Source organism: Orycteropus afer, unplaced genomic scaffold (genome assembly GCF_000298275.1).
Source record: "Orycteropus afer afer isolate SDZICR_OR568_19922 unplaced genomic scaffold, OryAfe1.0 scaffold00142, whole genome shotgun sequence".
Taxonomy (NCBI): domain Eukaryota; kingdom Metazoa; phylum Chordata; class Mammalia; order Tubulidentata; family Orycteropodidae; genus Orycteropus; species Orycteropus afer.
The window spans coordinates 3,547,353-3,566,894 of record NW_006921729.1 but is presented as its reverse complement, the minus strand read 5'-3'; the positions used below and the strand labels follow the sequence as shown (position 1 = coordinate 3,566,894).

Below are 19,542 nucleotides of genomic sequence, written 5' to 3'. Positions count from 1 at the left end.
CATTCAATACATAGCCGGACTTGCCATCAAGGAAATTCCTTGTGCACAGCCCGAGTACCCAGCAGGCAGGGGAGCAAGGAGCAAGCACGTAGCCTACTGGAGAGAAAAGTGACAGAGCAGAACTGTGGGGTCACATGCCTCACTTTGCTTTCTAAAGCACTCAGTGATGTCAAGAGGACTGGCCTGGTCTACTGGGGCAATTCCTAGATCTCAGTGGCCTGGAGAGGAGAAACCCTTCCCTTTGCTGAGCATGTGTGAGGAGGCTCTAGCCTCCTGAAGATGCCCTTATTCTGCACAACTGCCACAAATCCATCAAGTGAATTCAGAGTCATAAGCAGCTGGCACACAAGGGGAAGGACTCCCCACATAAGACTGACTGCTCTCAGCACCCACCCAGAGCCAACAGGACTGAAGGGTCATGCTTAGCAATAAAGGTTGATGATGCTCGCTCTCCCTCACAGCTGGGTCTCCTTTTCTCCAAGAAGGTTCCATTTGTAGCTCGCATCCTCCGAATAACTTACTCATGTTAACTCCTGCTAGGGGCCAATGGACCCAGCAAGAGACCCAACTCACGCCAGCCCAGTGTGGTCTCATGACCACACTCAAAGCCTTCCCTGGTCTCCTGTCACCGAGAGTCCTAAAACACTGTAATTGCCATAGTGGCATTACCTCCTTATCCTGCTCATTCCTAGATTTCTCCTACTAGGGATGACTTCCTACAGTGATGATGGGCATTTTTCAACAGAACAAAGAAATGAGAGCTTTCCAGACCAAATCTCCACCAGGGTACATCCTGTCAGGATGACAGCACACTAAGCAGGAAGGAGCGAGGATCCTTGGCCACTTTTCTCCCTGACTGAGCTCCCTCCCGCTCTAGATGAATGATCACTCCCTTGTGCAGGGAAAATGATTCCAGGTCCCAATTCCATCAGTTTTCCACAAAGTTTGGGGCTAAAACACAGAAGAAGGTAGCAGTTATTTGAACTCCATGGAAATGGGTATCATATAAGATCTTTGTGGGGAAAAGCACAGACAATGGACCTAAAATCCAATAAATATCTACCAGAGCTCTAGATGGCTCAAACCCCAATGGGTTTATGACAGCAAACAGACAAAACACTTTATCTGGGGCAAAAGGCCCACCCGTGCCCCCAGAGCCATGCCCTGGAAGACTGCTCACCTTCGAGCCAACAGCAGCAGATGCACTGCCTGACAGGCATCGTACACCACAGCATGAGGGAAAAGGCAGCCTGAAGCCCATGGGCCCCTGGACTCTCCCCACTATCCAATCACACTAAACAGCTACCATCTTCTGATACCTCATTCTAGTGCCAAGGTCCCAAAGAGATGCTACGGCAGCTGGGTACAGGGTCGACAAAGAGTGAGCACACCCAAAAAAGAGGCATGCAGTCTAACAGGACAGCCTGCCTTATCTGCACTGTCTCCTGCCCACAGCCAGGCCAAAGCTTGCTCTCGTAAGAATCAAGCCAGGGCACAAAAGAAAAATCACCCAGAGGAAATCTGTAACTGAACTGGATGGGTTAGTGTTTGGCACTGGGAAGGAGCAGTGATCTGATCGTTCCCACAGTAGATTAGCTGCATGCGTTGGTGATTCATCTGTTTCTTCTGAGGATGAAAAGCAGAGATGTCAGGCACTGCCTGAGAAGAAAGCTAAAGAAATTAGATATGGCACTTTTCAATAAATATTTTAAAGCTTCTTAAAGAAATAAGTGGAAAAGAAAAGCAACTGCTGTAAGGCCTATTTTGCCATTAAAATTTTTCCAAGGGAAGAAAAATACCACAGCACAAAACCAAATAGTTAGAAAAAGAAAAGAAGACAACACAGCTCACCAAGAAAATAAACAGAAAATCTGGCCCTATAGCCACCTTGGCCATCCCACATTTACCCATGAAGCAAAAACTGAGTTTTGAAAGGGAGGCAAGCACACCTTTCACAGGACCAGTGCCTACGCAGCAAGTGGCAGGCCCCAGATGCATGGAGCAAAACAGCTCAAGGGTGTGTGCAATGCCCTCTTAGATGGATAACAGGAGAGAAACTCCAAGACTGGCAAAGGGTGAGAACACATCACTCCTGGACACACTACTTTATTACCGCCTGCCCCCAAGTCACAGTGTGGATTCCCAGAGACACTACAGTTCTCTATGGTGAACATTGCTACTAATTTGCCAAAGAAATTAAATCTCAGGTAAAATTACCTCATGTGGATTTAAAGGCCACAGTCTTACCAAGTTAAAGTGGGGTTACTTGTCATTCTGCACACTGACCAATCACGTTGTGGGAAAAACCTGAACCTCCAAATAACCTATGAAGAGGTGTCCCTCTTTAGCCCTCACCCAAGTCAAACTCTCCCCTCACCCACCAACTCACCTACCCTCAAGATAAAAAAGATGCACTGTTTTAAAATAAAATGGTCTAAAGAAGCCAAAAGAAAAAGCCTTCACAAACAAGAGTGGCAAATGCCCTGACTCAGCCCAGATGGCCAACCTACCATGGATGACAGCTATTTACAAAAGGACGTTATCAAACAAAAATGATAGCATTCCCTAGAAGACTTGTAAAAGTTTTTTTTTTCTTTGTTTCTAATTCTTTTAAACTCTCTTGTCATAAAAGCCAACTTACATTAAAATACACTTACTACAAGACAACACAACTAACAAAATATATAATAAAACTTACACAAGTAGAAAATTCTGAGGTATTTCTGGTTTGAGGTGGTCTGTGGTCGTGAAGTTTTAACTCTTTGACTTTTCAAAATTTAAACCTCGGAAGCCACATAGCAAAGCGTGTGTGTACAAAGCGTGTGTTTGTGTGTATGTGTGTCTGTCTGTGTGTTTTATTTTTAAAAAAACTTGCATGTTTCATAAATTAAAAAAATTCAAATGTTGAAACAGCAGCATTAGGAACATTCACTGACTAGAGCAAAGTTATGGCATAATAGAAAAACGGTTTTTAGAATATGCACCACTTTAAGGGGTGTGGAGAAAGCTGTGCCCACGAGTCACATAAAGGGGACAGTTATGTCATCACGAAGGGCAGAGCCAGCGCTGCAAGACTCTCAGGGTTTCCAGAGAGGCAAGCCTTGGCGGCCCCACCTAGGAAATCCCTCTTACCCCAGCTGTGCAGGGTGCCTCCCTGTGGGCATTTCCCTGAACTGCTCCATGAGGAAGCAAAGTATTTCAACTTTGCCTCCATTAAGATATTTACAGCATCATGTCTTTTGAAGAATATACTCATAAATTATGGTGATTTCTATCCTCACCTCACCTTAAAATTAGGGCAGAAAAAAGGTTCTGTCCTATGACCAAGCCCTGTATGTGGGAAAAAAGTTAGTGGGGAAAAAAACTGGCCAGGGCCAGCAGGTGGGTCCAAGCCCCACCAGCTTGCAGACTTTCTCCAAACCCCACACTTGCCATTAATGCTTGGCCTCCACAAGGTCCTTGCCCTCATTCCAGGTTACCTGAGAAGTAGCCTCCACAGCAAAGGATGTTGCTCCAAATGTGCCCAAGTCCAGTGTAGCTCTGTTCCAAACCCCGCCCCCAGCACTGTCTGCCCCTACAGCTCCAGTCCAAACCATCATCTTTCTCATCCCAGTATTTCCTCGGTCAGGATAACACCCGTTAGATCCGTGAAAGACACATCTGCTGTTTCTTAAGCTCACTGTCTAAAAAAGGAGAAAAATAAAATGAAAGGCAGGGAAGTGGGGAGAGGGGACAAGGGCAGAGGAAACTCCTCTTCTGAGGAAGGCGTGTTCTTATTTAACAGTTTTCAAAGGTTCCTCTAGGGAGAGTTTGCAGCATTAAGTGTCCTAAGACAGGAGATGGGTTTCTTTGTGTCACAGATTCTGAGACGACAAACAACGAGAGCACAGGAAAAATGAACCCCAAAGGACAGGAGGTGACTGAGGCTCTTCAGCATGGCGCTGGTTCTGCATTCACAGCTCAGCACCTCAACGCCTGCTGACACGTCCGCTGCTTGCAATACAGTAGAGCAATGTGCTGGTAAAAACTGATCTGATCCAAAAAATAATATTAATAATAATAATTATAATAATTATAATAATAATAAAAAGTCAAGGTAAAATAGCAGCCGCATTTTACGTGTTTGTTGGTTTTATGGAATTTCCAAAACAAAACACAACTTTTTTTTTTCCTTTTTTCTTCAGATAGTCCACTGAGTCTGGAGAGACACACTCATGTCTCAGGCTTAGATGCTCGATTCTTTAGGGGGCAGGTCCACGTTGGTGACAGAGGTCACCAGGGAGACAAGACAGTCCGAGGTAGTGCCGTTGACCGACCTACGGATCAGGGACACCCGCTCCTCCACACAGCCGGCGGACAGGCGCGCCTCAGCATCATGGTCCCAGCATTCCTCGATGGTCACACACAGCTGGGCCAGGCCCTGAACAGGCAGGCAGGTGTGGAGAGGAAAGACACCCTTGTTAAGTCCCTGAGTGAGGACAAGTATGGGAGACAGCAAACTTGATTCTGTCCCCAGGGATCAGGCTCAACAACGGTCCCAGACCCAGACCTAGCAGGTGCCAGGAGAACTATAAGGGTCCAGATGCCTTCCCTCCGCAGTCAGCATCCACCAGCCTCCTCCACAGTCTCAACCAAAGGTTCACTGAGCCTCCACACAGAAAAGGAAAGCAAACCCGGGACCCTCCTGGAGGAGATACAGTTGCTTGCCTTAGAGCAGGGATTTCCAGTTTCCCTCTTCTGGTGGAGAGCTAGCCCACAGTGGCCTCAAGCTGTCCTTTTTCTGAATTAGCCTTGGGCAGGGAAAGGAACTCTATGGAGCTGAAGGCACATACCCTTCCAAGGCAGGAAATGATTCCCATGGCTAGGGTCTTTTGTACAGCACCTCCAGATTGGAGGAGTCCAATGCCACATGGCTCGTCCAGACAGAGAACAAAACCAAAAAACCAAACTCACTGCTGTCAAGTTGGATCTGACTCACAGCGACCCCTCCTTGGGTTTCCGAAGCAGTAATTACTAAGGAAGTTGATTGCCCAACCTTCCTTCCGAGGAGTGGCTGGTGGGTTTGAACCGCCAATCTTCTGGTTAGCAGTCAAATGCCTTAGGCACTTCTATATTAAACATTTACATGACAGATATTCTGCCAAGAGTTTTACAATGATAACTCATTAACCCTATTACAGTGCTATTCTGATGAAAAGGAGAGCTAAAAAAAAAAAAAAAACAAACTTGCTCAAAGTCATCCAGCTGCTGAGTGGCAGACCCAAGTAACAACCTGGACCCTGAGAGAGCTGACAGTCAGACTCTATCACTCTCTGGGGCCAGTCTCAGATCTACCCTTTGCAGAGCACTGAACCTCCCCAGACACTGTCCTTGGTGGAAGTGAAGGGAGCTGACCTGCTACCTGACTCATCTTTTCTCTGCCCTATTCCCTGTTCCTGCCACACATGGAAGGACTCTCCTCTCTGGTCCCTGCAGAGTCACCTGCCACCCAGGCCCTCACCGGGTGCTTCAGCCAGTGATCCTTAATGGTAGGCCGCATCTTCTTGTGCACAACCACCTCCTGCAGCTCCTCCAGTGATGGGTGCTGGCCAATCTCTTCCTCAAAGGGCAGCATGTACTCATCCACGGGCCCTAGGTGTAAGACAGAGCCCTCAGGGTCACCTTGAGGGACCCTGCTCCCCTGCCCCCACCAAGGTACTCGGGGCTCCCATCCCACTCACCATCCGCAGCCTTGCAGCGTGACACAAGCTCCCACAGCACCAGGCCCATGGCATACATGTCGATGCGCAAGAAGGCGTCTCTCTGGAAGTTGATGGCTCCTTCGAGCACCTCAGGGGCCATGTACCGTCGCGTGCCCACCTACATGAGGACAGAGCAGGGTAAGGTCTATAGTCACAAACGCATACACAGCTGGGCCACCAGACTAGGGGTGAGTCAGTGCGATCAGAGCAGGACACCAATGATAGCAATCCTTGATTAGCCACACTCATGGGAGAGTTAAGGAGGGCTGGTTGTTAAGTGCTAGCCAAAATGTTGGGGATTCAGACCCACTCAGCAGCTCCACAGGAGAGAGATCTGGCGATCTGCTTCCATAAAAATCACAACCAAGGAAACTATTGGGCAGTTCTACCCCATGACACAGAGTCCATATGAGTCAGAATCAACTTGACAACATCTTACAACAACAGGAGGATAACGGCTCGCTAATAATTTTAAAATATCATAAGCTCAGGACAGCACTAATCTAAAATGGAAGAGCTACCTAGTTAGTACAGGAGCTCTGGTGGCATAGCAGGTAAGGCATTTGGAGGCTAACCAGGTCAGCAGTTCAAACCCACAAGCTGCTCTGCAGGAGAAAGATAAGGCAATCTACTTCCGTAAAGACTGACAGCCCTGAAAACCCAACGGGGTCACTACAGAGTCAAAATTGACTTGATGGTAATGGGTACCAATTACTACGCTGATACCACAAGGAGCTACCCACGTTTTACTGAGATGAAAACCAAAAACAAAGGGAGAGGGAAGAATACTTAAAAATACCAACAGTGACTGCTTTAGGATGAGTTGCTTAGGTTTAGAATAACTTTTTCTAGTTGTTGATTTGTATTTTTTGTACATTCTTTCTATTTTATCTTGTTTTAATAATTAAAACTGAAATATGTCAGGCCCAATGTGCTTATCCCAGGTGACAAAGGTGACAACCTGGGCCCTGAGAGAGCTGACAGTCAGACTCTATCATTCTCTGTGGCCAGACTCAGAGCCACCCTTTGCAGAACACTGAACCTCCCCAGACACTGTGCCCAAGACCATGCACAGTGTTAGCAGACAATGTTTCTACAAGTGTATTTGTATATTCTATAAAAATTCCCAGGTATATAGTAGAGCTGACAAGGGACAAGGTTGTAGTCACTTCTTGGGCACAGCCAGCTACCCAGAGGGAGCGAGTAGTTGAACCTGTGGGCTTGGGACCATAGTCACAGGAGATGTCAAGCTCAATTGGCATAACATACTACACAAAACATTGTTCTACCTCCTACTCTGGCGAGTAGTGACTGGAATCTTAAAAGCTTGCAAGTGGCTATCTAGATGCAAAGATGGGATGGGTCTCTCCTCGTCCAGAGCAAAGAAGAATGTAGAAAACCAAAGATTCATGGAAACAATTAGCCTAAGTGACTGGTAAACCATGCAATCCTCAGCCTATAGAACTATGAGACCAGAACTAGATGGTGCCTGGCTACCACTGTCAACCACTTGGAGGGGGATCTATCTGGGAGATCCTGGATAGAGTGGGAGAACAATGTGGAACAAAACTCAAAATCATTTGGGAAAAAAAAGGGGGGGGGAGGGACCAGGTTTGCTGGTCTGATGGAGCCTCATGGAACCACTGAGACTATGGCCCCTAGCTGCCCTTAGGTCTGGAATTGAACCCACATCTGTGGCTTCCAGCCAAACAAAAGACAGGCATATGAGATGAACATTCACACTAGGTAGATACACTCCTTGGAGAGAACAATCATGGGAGAATAGAAGGACTCTGTATGCACAGGGATACAGCTCAGGGGGCAAGAGCACATGGAGGGAAGAATACGGAAAAACAAAAAAAATAAAATAAAGTAACTAAAACTGAAAAAAAGAGGAAGAGAGAAAGACTGAAATTATAAGAACAGGTAGCCAAAACCCTAATGTGGAATCTGCTATTTCTTAGCTGACTAGCCTGAGGAAGCTGCTAGGCTACCTTGAGGTCCTTGGTTTCCCTACCAGTAAAACCAGTGTTGTTCTCCAAGCGAACTGATAGCTCTGAGCTCATGCAATGACCCAAGTCCCCTGTGCACCCCCCAGCCAAGCACAAGAGGGTGGAGTATCCATCCCCGTGTCAGCCCCCCACTACACCACCTGAGGCTCATTACCTGCCCATGGGTATCTCCTGGAGGTTTCCCTGGCTCAAACCGAACAGCCAAGCCAAAGTCAGCCAGCACAGCCGTGAGGTCGCTCTTCAGCAGTACATTCTTGCTTTTGAAGTCCCTGTGGAGACAGGTGGGCCACACTGAAAGTGAACATCACAGGCCAGCCTACCCTGCTCCTGGCTTCCCACCTAGACTCCCAGGTACTGGAGTCTGTGCCCTGTAACTCCCAGAGACCCAAGATCTGGCCATTCCATCCAATTAAGGAACTAGGTCTGCAAAGGGGTAAGGCAGGCAACTCCAGGAGTCCTTCCACACTGGGTGCCAGAATCTCCAACTGCACTTCCATTGGTAGGCTTCTGCTAGGACTGGTAAGGCAATACCCACCCAAGGGGCTGGGCAGACCCCTTTCCAGTCCCAACAATATCCAAGGGCAGCCTTTAATTCCCAGAAGCATCAGGGAAGGGCACATTGGCATTTTCTGGGATCTCAGTGAGAACAGAAATTTTAAATTAACTTGCTGTTTCTGTGCAGGCCCCAAGAGGCTCAAGCACACCTTGGAGGCAGGGGTACAGCAAGGTGCTGGCAAGTAAACTCAGCTCCACCTCTAAAAGAGCTGCATTTGATCCTCAGCTTCTCCCGTGCCTGTCTCAGCTTTATTGTGAGAATCAAACCAAGTCATAAGCACAAATGCTTAGAGCTACACTTACTATGGACTCCTTAAGTTGAACCATATGGAAGAGTCGGCATTCAGCTGTTTATGTTTTGCTTTTTAAGCATTCAGCTATTTTTGAGCTACAGAAATGGACATTTCATACAGTCAACTTTACATGTCCTAATTGTCATTACCATTTAGGGCATTTCAGCTTTGAACTCTGGAATTCAAGGCTCATCCCTGTCCCTCACAGCCACACAATCAAACTACACTATGTGAGCCTGGGTGAGCTACTCAACTTCTCTGCATTACTGCTCCTTCCTGTGTATGCTGGTGCTGAGAAAAGCAGCACCCATCTCACAGAATGGTAATGAGGGTTCAATGAGTTGGTATTTGTCAAGTGTTTGCAGCAGTGCCTGTCATTTAGTAAGTTCTGGTAGCATAGTACCTAAGGCATTTGACTGCTAACTAGAAAGCTGGTGGTTCAAACCCACCAACCACTCCTCGGAAGGAAGATGGGGCAATCTACTTCCGTAGTGATACTGCCTTGGAAACCCAAGGAGGGGTTGCTATGAGTTGGGTCCAACTCGACGGCACATAACAACAACATGAAGTCTGGTGATTCAAACCCACCAGCTGCTTCATGGAAGAAAGATGAGGCAGTCTGCTTCCGTAAAGATTTATAGCCTTAGAAACCCAAGGTAGGTCACTATGAGTTGAATCAACTCACAGCAGCAGTGAGTTTGGTTTTTGGTTTCTGATGGTAAATTAATGCAGTGGGGCTCTAAAAGTGTGATCTGAGGACCCAGAGGGGAGGGTCCCGTCCCAGGACTATTTCAAGGAATCTGCAAGGTCAGAAGTATTTATATAGTTAAGAGATTATTTGTCTTAAGTTCATTCTCTTAGGTGTATCCAGAGGCTACGTGATGGGTGATGTCATCTGCCTGACAGTTAATAGAGTGTGTATGTTCTAATATAGCAAATATTAACAGACAGAATCCACACATACAGAAAATCTGTTTAAGAGAATAAAGGGGTCCCAAACGAAGTTTGAGAATGGAGGAGCCAAATTCGTCAACTGAGAAGCAGAGTCAGCACTTCCTCTTATGACTGCTAGAGGGCACTCTACCCCAGGACACAGGTGGAAGGCAGGGTAAGGCAGGACCACTCTCCCTCTGATATATGGGAAGCAGGCTAAGTATTTAAGTTGAGACAATTCCCTCCACTCCTAAGCCCTGTCCTCCTCCTTCAATTCCCTTGCAGCTCCAGGCCAAGTACAGGGAGGGTGTCTGCTGAACCAGGTACCTGTGGGCAATAGACGGCTTGTGGCCCTCTCCACGGCACCAGGGTACATCCTCGTGCAGGTATGAGAGGCCTCGTGACATCGTCTCTGCCACATGACACAGTTCGTTCCATGTGATGATGTTCCCCTTGAGGTAATCTGTGAGGGAGCCCTAGAGAAGGCAGCACAGAGCTTGGACATAGATTTTAGGTACAGAACAGGACCCAGCCCAGCCTGGGAAGGATGTTTCAATGTGTGTGTGTGTCTATATCTATCTATCTCTATCTCTATCTCTATCTCTAGGGAGCTCTAGTAGTGTAGTGCCTAAGGCACTTGACTGCTAACCAGAAGGCTGGTGGTTCAAACCCATCAGCCACTCCTCGGAAGGAAGATGGGGCAATCTACTTCCGTAGTGATACTGCCTCAGAAACCCAAGGAGGGGTCACTATGAGTAGGGTCCAACTCAACCGCACATAACAACAACAACATATCTGTAGATATAGATATAGATATAGATATAGATATAGATACATAGCAGGCTACTCTCCTGGGAGGCTATAACCGATATGGAAGGCAAACAAGGCCAGGAAGGGATGGAGGTCAAAGGGTGAGAGTCAGGGAGCAGCAGTCTCCTTATAGATACCCAAGCCCACACCTATGGCAGGGGTCACCTCATCATGGACACTGCCACTGGGGCAGGGGGTCACCTTATTATGTAAGGCCACCACAGGGACCAAGTTCATCCCATCTTGTCACCTCACCTTCCCACAGGGCATGACTCACTTTGTCGTGGAAGGCCGTGATGAGCCAGAGCTCCACCTCGAGATTGGAACCGCGCTTCTCAGCAGCAATGAACTGTAGCAGATTCTCGTGCTTCATGCCCGGTGTGCTGAAGATCTCCCTCTCACTCTGCCATGACTGCTTGTCCTGCAATGCAATGAGGCTTAGCCTCGCTACAGCCACATTACCCTCTGTAGCAGAATGCCACTCCCACCCCATCCCCCCAACCCCTGGCCTCCAAGCCTCAGAAGTAACAGGGCAGGAAGAAGACTGGGACCGAGCCAGACCCTGGCATATCACTGTTCATATCAACAGTGATCCCGAGATCACATAGGGCCAGCCCCTCAATTTACAAACTGGGCCACTGAGGCCCGGAGAGGGAAGCAAGTAGCTCAATGTCACCCAACAAATGAGAGGCAAAGCAAGTCTGAGAAATGTCTTTGATAACCTCTTGAGATGGCCTGTTGTCCAGGGCCTCTGAGCAGATCTGGAGGTCAAAAGAAAAAATAAACCCAAAAACCTGAATGGATCAAGGTTTTGAAAACAGAGGTTTTGCAAAACCCTACTCTAGAGCCATGAAATTTCACTTCTTGCTTGAAACCAGCAGACCAATCAAGTGTAGAGTGAGTAACCACCCCCAACAAGTGGTAGGGGTGGCCCACTTTGCCATCATCCCACCATGTACACAAGGTCTGGATTGTCCTGGAGGGGAAGAGGTGCCAGAGCTCAGGTCACAGTGGGGACAGAAGACCTGGAGCCCCTCAGCACCCACCTGGAGCGGGAAGATCTTGACAGCCACAAAGTCATTCATGAGCTGCGCCTTCCAAACACAGCCAAAGCGTCCCCGGGCCTTGATCTCCAGCAGCTGCAGTGGCTTCAGGCCCACCAGAGGGGACGGAGGAGGAGGCCCAGGGTCCTAAGAGAGACCAAGGGCTTAACAGGGTCTGGGCTGGTTTCACCATCTCCACTCCTACCCCTGTCCCAAAACGGCCCTATCTCACCTCGTGGATGTCCACATGGCCGTAGGGGGGCTTGCGATGCCGGTACATCCAGAAGGCCAGCAGGACAATGAGGGAGAGACCCCCAATGGGAAGCAGCGAGTAGGCCAGCACCGTGAGCAGGGTGGGGGCTGTCGGGGGTGGCTCGTACGTGACTGGGGGACACAGGGAGCCCTGCGTCACACAGCCCGCCCACCCCCACACCTCCAGGGCTGGACCATGGTGCCCTATAACCACTTCCCACCCAACTCAGGAGCTGCGAGCTCCTCCAGACCAGGCCCCCTCCTCCTACCAGTCCCCTTACCTTCTGGGCCCCCAGCCTCCGGCAAGTGGGTGAAGCGCTCGTTGCAGAAATTGCCTTCACAGCAGCAGAAGTACACCTGGGGGTTCTCCTCAGTGGCCACACACTCCTGCCTGGAGACACAGTTTTCCACACCCACTCTCAGCAAGGGGATACAAGACTCGAGTCTGCCCAGTCTAAGTCCTCCCCACTGATGGAGAGCATCATGGGGAATACTGGAGGCAGTGAGAACCCACCTCTCCTAAGGTGTGGCCTCAGGCAAGAGAGGTATGGGGCTGACACTCACTGAGACCTCGCTTTAGGACTGGGATAGGGTAAAGATGGTTCCAGTTGTCCAAGTCATCTCAGGAGCCCCCGTCTCATCTTGGCCATCCCACCTTCAAATGCCAGGCTTGGTTTCCCAGACATCCCAAGATCCATGTGGCCAGCATACCTGTCGTAGCAGTTGAAGTCATCCAGCCAGCAGCCCTTCTTGACAAGCTCGATGGTACCGGAGCTATTGCGCCAGGAGGCGTAGCAGTGCAGCCGCTTGTCCTGCTCACCCTCACAGCGCTCCAGGCCACTCTGGTTGGTGCGCTCCAGCTCCCAGTTGGCGTTGTAGTAAATGCACTCTCGTGTCTCGGCTTCCCCACGCCCGGAGCCTATGTCCCCAGAGACAAAAGACTCACCTAAGCACGCCACTAGGGCCACTGCCACCCCTGGATCCTAGGCCAGCCTGAGAGAGGCTGGGTGGTAGGTGGGTGTCATTAGGCCTCTACAGAGATGCTAGGTTCCATGCCAACCAGTTCCATACCTCTTGGCTTACTGTGTGCCAGCCTGGCCCCAGCCCTATCTCATCTTCCCACTGTGACTGCCCCCAGCCCCAAGCAAGAGGAAGTACATGGCAAGACTAATTCCACAGAAGAATGGATAAACAGCCAGCCAGACTGATCAGCAGATGCATGAAAAGGTGTGCTAATGATCCCTGCGTGGGGCTGTGGGTAGCAATTTCTGCAGCAGCAGCAGCAGCAATTAGCGGGACCCTCAAAACCTCAGTGTATATTAGAATTACTGTGTCTGTTGTGGGGGAGGGGACCCTTGGGGAGGAAGTGTCTGTTAAAAATACATATTCTTGGGTCCAGTCCAGAGATAGAACCTGCATTTCTAACCAACCCCACCTGTCTCAGGTGATTTTGATGCAGACCTCAGGAGGGGTCACATGTGGAGAAACTACATGGGGGATAGTTTATCACTGCTTCTACCTTTACCCTGACCCATGCTCCCCACAGCACCCCATACACTGCTGGTGTGTTCCCCACAGTCCCCTAAGGTGCCCAGTGTGGACAGGAAACAAGGACCCTCCAGTGACCTTCCCACATCCAGCAAGCATACATGGTGCTCAAGATGGCTGGAGACCTCTAAAAAGACCAAAGAGTCAGGGGTACCCGTGTGCATAGGGGTAAGGCTCCCAGACTCACTCAAGGGAGATATGTGCCCCAGATGGAAGGAGGTCTGGCTGGGGGCTGAGTTGCAGCAACAGATCATGTCCCAGCTGGGCTTGGACCCTGGTGACCCCAAGGGTACCCCCACCACTCTTGCAAAAGTGCCATCCAGGTGGCAGACCTTCCAACTGCCCCTTCAAACCTGTGTCTCCTTCAAACATCAACTCAAACATTCACCAAATCCACCTCCTTCCCTATCCCCTCCAAAACAGCCTCTAGTCTCAGCCCCAAAATCTGTCCCCAAGACTCCTAAACCTTGTACTCAGATTGAGGAAGGAGACCATAGGAGAGGTGCCTGGGCCTGCAGCCTGTGTTGAGCTGCTCCCTCAGGTTCTCCATCTGGGAACACTGCCATCGCCTCCTTCCCAGGGGCATCTACGATAAAGGGAGACATCAGGGAATAGTGGCATTACAGCCTTGCCGCCAAGCCCCACACAGACACCCAAGAAGAAGCCAGCACCCAGCATCTACCCAACCTCTCCATACTCTGTGAGCCTACTGTGAGCCAGTGACCTGGCACTACCATTGACTTATCTTCCCACTGCAACTACTGCCACCCCAGAAAGGAGAAAAAAGGGGTCAGAGTCACTCTCACATAAGAACAGATAGCCAGCCCACTGGCAGCCAGGAGTTCTGCTTCATCATCAGGCTGACAGGCTGGCTGGGGTACCACGGGAGGGAGACTCCAATCTGACCCTGCGAGAGGCCAAGTACCCTGAACCCCAACCTAGCCTCCTCTCCAATCCATCTGTAGCCACTGTGAAGAGCCTGGTCCCCCACGGTATACCTTAAGAGGACACTGATCAGCTGTCAGGTGGAAGGGACCCCCACCAGAAGAGTGGGCTATTCTCTGGTCAAACTTCACCCCTCTGCCTGCAGTGACAGGATGTTCTTCCAGAGGGACCTGGTCAGGCGCAAGCAAGAGGGGCCAAATGCCAGTGCCCAGCCACGGCTCTGGCCTATCTAACATTGCAGAGCTTAGACCCTGACACTTTCGTAAGAAAAACAGTAGCCTTACCAGCAACCAGGAAGCTGGGACTCAGCCTGGTCCAGAGGAAGGGACTCAAGGCCCACATACAGGTGCATACCATCCCCACCCCACCCTACCCCAAGCAGGCCTTCATCAAGCTCATGGTTTCAGGCCTAAGGGAAGAACTCTTGGAGATGGGGTGGAGAGGGGGCCAGGAGCCTATGATGCCACCAGGTCCCTGGTCACCTGCAGCAGCATCTGATGGCTGGGCTTCACAGAGCACCCAGCCCAGGGAGCACAAGACCTCCTCTCCCTAGCAGGGGAACAAACATGAGGTACCAGCAATTCTAATGGGGGGCGGTGTCCCTGTGAGGTGTGTGCACAGATCCGTTCTGGACTGCAGGTGGGTGAGCCTTCCTCCCCTCACTGTACCTACACCACATTGTCAGGTCCTTGAACTGGCTCAGCCTCTAGGCTACCATATGTTGCTGCCTCTGGCTGTGAGAGGTTCCCCACTTTTTCCTTCAAATTGTACCTCCTCCTTTTCCCTTCAAACCAGGCCAACTCTCTACTTCCAGAGGCCCTCGTGCTCCCCCATCACATAATTTACCACCCTTGACTAATACGCCTGTCGTTGGTGTTTAAGGACTATTTCAGATATTCAAACAGCCTAGGAATAATGCAACCAAAAATAATCTCCAAGAGAAATAACAATGTGAACATAACACTCTTGTAGGAAATAAAGCACTACAAATGTGTTTGACAATGGCTTTTTAAATGGCAGTCTGGAAACTCAATGAGGGCGAGGGCCTTGATGGTCCTGTCTACTATTGTATCCACAGTGCTAGAACCAGTCTGGGACACACAATGGGTGTTCAGTAATGGGTAGGTGGGTGGATAAGCACAGGTATTTCCTGGCTAGAGTAGGATTTCAAAGGAAAGAGGTAACAAGTGCGGTGGTCTCAGCCTGCAGGACAAGCCCTAGCCTAGGGTCCTCAGGAGAGCTCCTGTGACCATTCAAGGTAACAAAGTCCCTCTGTCTGCATAAGGCAGGCTAACAAACACTGATAGTGGCCTAAGGCTGGCCCAGTTCCTCTCTCCAGGGCACTGACCAGTCATGGACCCCTCCTGGCCATTGCCAGAGGCAAGACCCAGACAGAGAAGGCCAAGAACTCCAATGGTTTAGGATGTCACTGGATCTCCACCTGACCAGATCCTCCTACAGGCGACCAAGTAAAGAACAGCCTGAAGTTGGCCAGACTCAATTTAAATCTAGGCTCTTGACATTTCCTAGCTGTGTGAATCTGGACTAGTTACCTAAGTAAGGACTTCTGTGCCCCTGGTTCCTAGCTTATAAAAAGATAATAACAGTATCTACCTCCTAGGGCTGTTGGAAGAACTAAATGAGTTACTGCATTTTAAAAGTGATTGGCTTTATTAATAGATTAGCTGTTATTAGAGAAAATACCCCTCCCTGCTGCCTATGACAATCCCGTCTAATATAAGCCCCCCAACGCCCTAGCCTACCATGTATACATCCATGCCTATAAGAGCTTCCTACTCAGAGCCTGAGGGGGCCCTGGGCAGCCTGTGATGTTCTGTGCCCCTCCCACACCACACCCAGGCTCAATTGCCAGCTACAGACCCAGGGGCCTCCCCCTTCCTCCCTGGCTCTCAGCTTCTTCATACACTCAGCTATTTATAGCCTCTGGCAGGACTCCAACCACAAGGCCACCTCTGCCTTTTAATAGAGCACAGCTCCTGCCCACACCCACTGGATCAGGGTCCCCTGATCCCCATCCCACTGAGCCACTGGCAGGAAGAAGCTGTGCTTCAAAATGGGGTGCTTGTGACTCCCCACCTCACACTAACTGCCTCACAGCCTTCCGCAAGGACACCTGGACAGGGGCTCACTATACCCCTAAAGCCACAAGCAATCCAACTGCTTGCCTCCAAAGGAACTGGTTTGAAAGTGGCAATGTAGACAACCAGCAGCCCCTAGGTTCTAAAGAGCCTACACCCTAGGGAAAAACCCCAGCCCCACCCTACCCTCTGTCCCTGGTACCCATGCTCCTGGCCCCTCAGTCCATGCAACGCAGAGAAAACCCACTGCAAGAAACTAGATTCAGCACTTAACTGACTTTTTTTTTTTTTTAGGATTTGGGTGAAGATTTACAGAGTAAATTCACTTTTCATACAGCAGTTCACATATACTTTGTCTCATGTCATTGACCAAAATTTACAATGCAGCAGCTCCCCTCCCACTTCCTCCCCATAGTTACCTCCTCCCAGTGTCCATTCCTTCATACTCTTCTGCACCCTGAGAGGCCCATTGTCTGCCAACCCTGTATATGATCTTGGATACACTCTCCATTTAGACATACAAAATTGTTTAGCTTGTTCACCCATCTATCCGTCCCTACACCCATGTTTGCTTTCATTGACAACTCAGTATTGTATTTGCAAAGGGGTTCAGATTTGACTTAACTGACTTTTCAGGCAGCTGAACCTAAATGGGCCAGTTTGACGCTCAAGGACAAGCACAGGGAGGAGGTTCATTTCCCCTCTGAAAGTAGCTCAGTCAGTGGACATACCCCACTATCCACTAGGGAGATGGGTACTCCTTCCAGGGTACTGGCTAGGTTCCAAGTGCAACGGGGATGGAGCAGAGGGAAGGTATAACCAAAAGAAGACAGGCAGAACCTTGAGGAGGAGGGTTCAGAGCTGGAGTGGCCATACCTCCCCTGGGGTTGGGAGCTCAGAGACTTGGGGAGCTCCCAGAGGAATAGGAGACCTACAGCTAGCACAATCCTTACTTTCTACTCCTGGCTTCCCTCAGCAGCCTCATCACAACAGTAGGCAGGGGCCCAGCCTCATCCATGTAGGCACTGTAAAGTGGCAAGAAACGGATGCCATTCACTACCACATCCTCTCACAGAGGACTCCAAGCCTGAGAAGAGGCCAAAAGAGGATGACTCAGGTGGGCTGGTGGCCTCTCTCCAGCATCTAGCTTTTAGGTCTGCCCAGAAAGGGAAGATGGCCTTCTCCAAGCCCCTGTTTAGGAGCCCCGAAGATAATCTCAGTGTCTCTAGGAGGAGAGGGCTAGCAGGACATTGGAAGACTCCTAACTTGGGTGCCCCCCTGCCTGCCTGCCAAAAAGATCTGAAGGTTAGGGTTTCTAGTACCATGTCCATGTCCAGGACTCTACCTTCCCCACCCGCACACAGCAGCCTCTTCAACACCTTCACCAGGACCAGAGGAAAGATGGCCAGGGTGTGGGGACCAAGAGAAGCTAAAGATGCTCACTGGAGGGAAGGGAACAAGAGAGAAGGGTGAAGGATGAGAAAGTCACACATGGTGGAGTGGCACATACACTGGGGCATAAAAGAATCTAAAATGCATCTACATTTTGTCTTTGAACTTCTTTTCATGAGAAAATTAACTCTTGGGTATCTGTTTCTAGCAGCCAAATACAAGCTCTAATACATCTGCTTCCTCCCCCTGCCCCATATCTTTGTAAACCATCCTGATTGATAAACATTTATTTTATTTAACAAACATATAGCATACACTGTACTATATCTCAAGTACTATGCTAAGCATTTTACAAATAATAATTCCTTTAACTCTCCTGAGAACACTGTGAGGGTCCTCATTTTACAGAAGAGGAAACCAAGAGTCAACCACTTGGAGGAGGATCTATGTAGGAGATCCTGGATAGAGTGGAGAACAATGTGGAACAAAACTCAAAATCATTTGAGGGAAAAAAAAAAAAAAGGACCAGGTTTGCTGGTCTGACAGAGCCTCATGGAACCACTGACACTATGGACACTATGGCCCCTAGCTACCCTTCATTCAGGTCTGGAACTGAACCCACTCCTGTGGCTTCCAGCCAAACAAAAGACAGGCATATGAGGTGAACATTTACATTAGGTAGATATACTCCTTGGACAGAACAATAATGAGAGAATAGAAAGGCTGTGTATGCACAGGGACATAGCTCAGGAGTCAGGAGTGCATGGAGGGAAGGACACAAGGAAGAGCTAACTATGGGGAGGAAGAGGGAGGGGAGCTGTTGCACTGTGGTAAATTGTAGTCAATGTCATGAGACAAGTCTACGTGAACTGCTGTATGGAAAGTGAATTTGCTCTGTAAACTTTCACCCATATCACAATATAAATAAAATAAATATTTTAAAAAAAATTTAAAGAAAGAGGAAATCAAGGCACAAAGGGGGTAAGTCACTTAACCAAATTATTTATTAAGCGTCGAAACCAGGTTTTGAAGCGAGGCAGCCAGGCTCTAGTGCTCTGAAATGTATTAATAGTCCACTGTATGTCCTTACCATAACTTAAGTATACATTCTTCTGTTGGACTTCTAAGTTATTTTTAATATTTGCTGACATAAGCAATGCCACTATGAATCTTTTCACATGTCTCTAATGCTTATGCATGAGCATTTCTCCAGGCCACATGCCCAAAGGTGGAAATGCTGGTTCATAGCACATGAGCATCTTCAACTCGCTAAATACTGTCAAACTGTTCGTCAGAGTGGATGTACCAATATATGTTCCCGACAGGCTACAGACAGCTCACTGAGCCACAACCTCAGCTACCCTGACTTTTGCTCACCTCGTTATGGTTAGCATTTCTGCAATCACTCTTGAGAAAGATCATCTTTTCATGTGTATTAGTCTCTCCTGAAAACTGTATGTTCATATTATTTCCTATTATTCTGGTTCCTTTTTCTGTGGGTTGTAGAACTTCTTTATAAATTCTCAGTACTAAAACTTTTCTTATTACACAATAACTCTCTTTATTTGTAATGCTTTTTGCCAATAAGTCTATTTGATCTCATGCTAACATAGTTACCCACAACTTGGCTGTCACTTTGTCATACTGCAGTGGCCTGCATGTTGCTGTGAAGCTATGTCACAGGTATTTCAAATACGCTTCAAATACCAGCAGGGGCACCCAGACTGGACAGGTTGCAGTGGAACTTTCAGACTAAGAAAGACTACAAAGAATAACCTGGTGATCCGCTTCTGAAGAAATTGGTCAATGGAAACCTTATGAATTAAAATAGGAATAGAAGGGACATTCCTCAACATAATAAAGGACATTTATGCAAAACCAACAGCCAACATTATTCTCAATGGAGAGAGACTGAAACC

The 19,542-nt window shown here is 48.8% G+C and overlaps 1 protein-coding gene across 1 annotated transcript in view; it reads right to left on the bottom strand.

Moving 5' to 3' along the window:
- Positions 1-4,225: 4,225 nt before the first annotated feature.
- ACVR2B (activin A receptor type 2B) overlaps positions 4,226-19,542 on the bottom strand; it is a 43,719-nt gene continuing 28,402 nt past the window's right edge. The window contains exons 2-11 of the mRNA XM_007945709.2: positions 12,351-12,558; positions 11,921-12,030; positions 11,620-11,771; positions 11,391-11,534; positions 10,622-10,765; positions 9,862-10,010; positions 7,908-8,022; positions 5,721-5,859; positions 5,501-5,631; positions 4,226-4,420 (exon numbers count right to left, since the gene is read on the bottom strand). Of these exons, the coding sequence (XP_007943900.1) occupies positions 4,226-4,420; positions 5,501-5,631; positions 5,721-5,859; positions 7,908-8,022; positions 9,862-10,010; positions 10,622-10,765; positions 11,391-11,534; positions 11,620-11,771; positions 11,921-12,030; positions 12,351-12,558 (1,487 nt within the window). The remainder of the gene's footprint in view (positions 4,421-5,500; positions 5,632-5,720; positions 5,860-7,907; positions 8,023-9,861; positions 10,011-10,621; positions 10,766-11,390; positions 11,535-11,619; positions 11,772-11,920; positions 12,031-12,350; positions 12,559-19,542) is intronic.